Source organism: Glycine soja, chromosome 11, assembly GCF_004193775.1.
Source record: "Glycine soja cultivar W05 chromosome 11, ASM419377v2, whole genome shotgun sequence".
NCBI classification, from domain to species: domain Eukaryota; kingdom Viridiplantae; phylum Streptophyta; class Magnoliopsida; order Fabales; family Fabaceae; genus Glycine; species Glycine soja.
This window is the reverse complement of record NC_041012.1, coordinates 22,756,637-22,761,638: the sequence shown is the minus strand read 5'-3', so window position 1 is coordinate 22,761,638 and position 5,002 is coordinate 22,756,637. Positions and strand designations below refer to the sequence as shown.

General features: G+C 38.8%; 1 protein-coding gene across 1 annotated transcript; it reads left to right on the top strand.

The window, feature by feature from the left end:
* The first annotated feature begins 3,097 nt into the window (after window positions 1-3,097).
* On the top strand, window positions 3,098-4,714 carry LOC114373071. The gene has a single exon (XM_028330619.1). The coding sequence runs from the start codon at window positions 3,098-3,100 to the stop codon at window positions 4,712-4,714; it is 1,617 nt and encodes a 538-aa protein (XP_028186420.1).
* Window positions 4,715-5,002: the final 288 nt, after the last annotated feature.

Here is a 5,002-nt window from a genome sequence, read left to right as displayed (position 1 = left end):
GGCTCCTTCCCTCAACACCTGTAAAAAGAACAAAAACATATGTATTAGTTGTGTTTGGTATGTTGAAGTAAGGTAAGGTCTGAAAACCCATTTCTTGGGCATCTTCCCATGAAGGAACATGGTTTCTCACCAACTCAATGAGTGGTGCTACAAGTATAGAAAAATATGGGACAAACCTTTTGTAAAAGTTTGTTAAGTCATGGAAGCCCCAAATTTTTCTTATACTTGGTGGAGTGGGCCACTCAGGAATGACCTTTATTCTCTTAGGGTTCATGGGAACCCCTTGATCACTATTTGAAAAATTAAGAAAAGTAACGCAATAAAACTTACCTTTTTCTGTATTTTCATATTGATTATTCCTACCAAAATGTATGACAAACCTAAGGTGTCCCATATGAGTACCTAAGTTTTTATTGAAACTAAAAATAAGAACAAACCTACCTAATGGGTCCCTATGTACACAAATCATGAAGATGTTGGGTGCATGAGTGATTTTACAAAAGAGTGTTGCACCACTCAAAACATTCATCATACCGCCTATTTTAGGGACTTGGTGCCTAATAATACCTATTTTGGGCACCAACAAAGCACAAGGATTTAAGCTTTTGCAAACCAAACCCTCAATATCTTGGTACGACCAAGCTAAGATGTCTTGGTAGTCTCATAGTAGAGCCACCAATTCATCTCGGATAGGTGTGGTCATGCCCATGCCAACCTTTACCTCTTTTTTTTCCTCACCAACGCCCAAGTTTATGATTTTTGTCTCTTCTTGGTGTGGCTTCATTTCTCAGTCTTCTTATTCAATCATTCCTTTTAGCTCTGGGGGAAGCCCCCCAATCTTCATCTTCTCCATCCCCAGTTTGGTTTACTAGCTACTCAAAATCAACATCTGGGTCCTTGGTATTAGTACCTTCACAAGACTCATTGTTGGATCTATACCGTTTAATCGCAACAACAATAAACATGCAGACGAATGAGAATGGGTGAGAGTACAAGAACAAATGAAGAAAAGTTGTATTTATGTATATTTGATAGCAAAAGATAAGCCGAACCAGGGAGAAACCCTAAAGCCTAGGCCCAACTAAAGGGTTTGGACTAACAAACTACATTATGTTTGCCCCAGAAATTCCGGGTTGTATGATAATTTGCCAGTGTCCCAATTCAAACTTAGGAGGGCATGGTCGCACCCTGTTTGATTGCTCTTGAGGTACTTCATTGTTGATCATGGCAACCCACCCTTCACACATCTAGCCCGCGTTGACAAAAATCTCGTTGATGTGACATAAGGGAGTTCTTTTTACTTGCGGTCCTTGCTACTGGCCCATGCTTCTGTCTCTCCTTTCTAGGGCGCTTCTCCTCATGTCAACGTGTATAGGCTTATATCCTAGCCCGAACCTTTTGTGGTTCTCTTTGAACTCCACCAAGCTCGCTACGTGTTAGTTGGTTAATACGACTAACTTTTGTGTAAAAAAACTGCATAAATTGTATTAGACTCCTTCCATTTATAGTTATTTTTGTAGTGCTGTAATTACTTTTTGTTAAATATAGGTAATAAGTACTGAGTATCCCACTTTTGTGTATTTAATAACCTTTCTGTTTCAATTTCAGGTTAAATAAGCAAGTTTGTGGAAGTGCTGATTTTGAGTTGCTCGCTAAGCCAATTCTATGGCTCAGTGAGCCATCCACTAAGCGTAGCAATTCATGGCTAAGTGCGTAGAAGATCCTAGAAGCAGATGAGTTATCATGATGTGCTCAGCGAGAATCAATTAGCTAAGTGCATCGCTTGAACCTCCAGGCTGAGGGAGCATGACTGGCACTAAGCCAAAAGTCACTTACATGCATTAAGCAAGCCTATCTTCCGCTAAGCACGCGCCTCTCAACGAAATTGCTTATATAAAGCTAAATCTCAAAATGAAAGGGGGTTGTTTAGTTTTTTGGAGAGTTTGGCTGTGGAAGAGACTGGAGAGAACCGAGCTTGAAGAGGAAGCTATCTTGCCGAGCATTGGACGAGATTTTGAGTGATTGTGAGGTTCCTAGAGGTGGAGGAGACATCCCCACTACCTGTAATTCTTCAATCTTTCACTTTCTCTTCTCTTTGTTGTAAAAGAAGCCTCCCTACTATGGAGAGCTAAATCCTTAGTTGGTTCTTCCTATGGGGTACTTGATGTAAATAATGTTATATCTATCTAATGATGTTGCATGTGTTCTTTGTGCTATTAGTACTTCAGTTTAGTATGCCTTTGCCTTGATCACATAGATGCATGCTTAGTTAGGGTAATTCAACATTGGGAAATGGTTTGATCCTTAGAACTTGATAGGACGGGGCTAGTTTATCATATTTTCACGAGGGATCGGGGTACGGTAACCTAGTTGTTGGTATGTATGTCTTAATGTAGTTCTAGTCAAGTTTAGTCCAACAAGAGGGATCCGAGGATGATGCTTGATTAGGATTAGGCTAAACATGCATGAGACATCGAGGTTTAGTATTCCAGGTGACAACATAGAACAGAGAAACATTGTTAGGTAGAGAACATCTTTAATAACATCAGTCATCCAGCAGGAAGACCAAAAAGTTCTTTATTTGTCTTCACACACCACTACTCACGTGATTTTCTATTGAATAGTTTAGTTTACATACCTGTCCATACCACGCACCAAACTTTCATCCAAAGGCACTTATTTACTGAACCACAACTTTACCAAGTAAAACAAGTTCCTCGAGAGTTCGATATTCGGTTCTTACCATTTTATACTACTTGTGCGATCTAGTGCACTTGCCGGTCATCGAATAAGTTTTTGGCACCGTTGCTGGGGAGCTTCTTTCTATTTGGAAAGTTTAGTTCAGTTCTTTAAGTGCCTATTCTTTATTCTTTAATTATTTGTGAATATTTGCTTTTGATTCATATTTGTTTTCTTCTTGAATTGGATAACCCCTATTGCTGTCAGTATTTTGTATGCATAGATCTCCTGCAGGTAGTTTAGCTTATCTGGAAGAATAAGCTCAATCTTTTGATTCAACATCATGGAGATTATTATTTCCGTTCCACTAATAACTTGTGATTTTTGCCGAAGGGAGCATTACCAGGATAATTGTTATATGTACTCCACAAATAACTCTGGGTGGAGACAGTTAACTCCCTATAATCAGTATGAAGAGCAAAGAGTCCCCGATCTTGACATTGTGTTTGCAGAATTCATGGCATATCATGCTAGTTCTAAAGCTAATCATAATGCAATACAAAAGCAGGAGATTCAATGTGCTAAAGTTTTTTTTGAAGATTATCAAGGGGAACTAGAGTCACAATTCTACTATCAAAATGAATTAGAAAGGAGTTTCAATCTGGACATTTTGTTAATGCAATTCAAGGATACAATTGGATCAATTCAACGGGCATTTAAAAGTGCAGAAATTCAGGTTGGTAAGCTGGTAGAAGAAGTGACTCAAGCTATGAGCAGAAGAGAAGAAGAGATTGTAAAGGTTGACACTCAAGAGGAGAGCCCTGTGAATGAGCATGATTTAGAAGAAGAAGATAAGGAGAAAGCGCAACAATGGAAACAATGCTTACAAACACACACTCAACAAGAAGATAATTTCCAAGTTAACACATGTTCTCATCAACTGACTATCAAAGAAGAAAGGCATGAAGACCATGAGGCTTCAATCATTCTAGGACAACCCTGTCTGACATTTGCTAGTTGTGTTTTCGACATGGGTAAAGGTAAATTGGAACTGAATGTAGATGATCAAAAGATCTCGTTTGAATTAATTGAAGCAATAAAACACCCAGATGACAGTAAAGATTGGTTTGAAGCAGAAATATCGGAGCAGGAGATGAAATTAACAGCCTCAGCCATGATATTACAGACGCCTAGGGAGAAAGAATTTGAATATGTGACAGAATGGCTAGTCAATGAAGATGGAGGAAGAATGCTAGCTTGTATTCAAGAGCTGGGGGATCCAGACGATGAATCTATTAGTCATGTGATGCTTGAAGAATTGGAAAACAATAGACCAAAAGAAAAACCCAAAGTAGAATTAAAGACCCTTCCGGCACATCTAAAGTATGTATTCTTGGAGGACAATGAGACCAAACCTGTTATAATTAGCAGCTCCTTGCAGAAGAAAGAAGAGGATCAACTGGTACAGATTCTGAAAAGTCACAAAGCCGCTATTGGTTGGCTCATCTCTGATATAAAAGGAATCAGTCCCTCATATTGTATGCACAAAATTAATATGGAAGCTAATTACAAGCTAGTGAGACAACCTCAAAGATGGTTGAATCCAATAATGAAAGAAGAAGTAAGAAAGGAAGTACTCAAGTTGTTAGAGGCAGGGCTCATTTACCTAATCTCGGATAGTTCGTGGGTTAGTCATGTTCAAGTTTTTCTGAAAAAGGGAGGTATGACAATGATACAGAATGATAGAGATGAGCTAATTCCTACAAGAACAGTTACTGGGTGGGGGATATGTATAGATTATAGGAAGCTAAATGAAGCCACCAGGAAAGACCATTACCCGCTTCCCTTCATGGATCAAATGCTTGAGAGACTTGCAGGGCAATGTTTTTACTATTTCTTAGATCGATACTCGGGCTACAATCAAATTGCAATGGATCCTCAGGATCAAGAAAAGACAGCTTTCACATGTCCTTTTGGTGTATTTGCTTATCGCCGTATGTCGTTCGGTTTATGTAATGCCCCAGCTACTTTCTAGAGATGTATGATGGCAACTTTTGCTAACATGGTAGAGAAATGTATTGAAGTTTTTATGGATGATTTCTCTGTCTTTGGTGCATCTTTTGAAAATTGCCTAGAAAATTTAGAGAAAGTGTTACAATGTTGTGAAGAATCTAATTTGGTGCTCAACTAGGGAAAATGTCACTTTATGGTTCAAGAAGGTATCGTGCTGGGACACAAGATTTCTAGAAGAGGAATTGAGGTGGATAAGGCAAAGATTGAGGTTATTGATAAACTTCCACCTCCAGTTAATGTTAAAGGCATA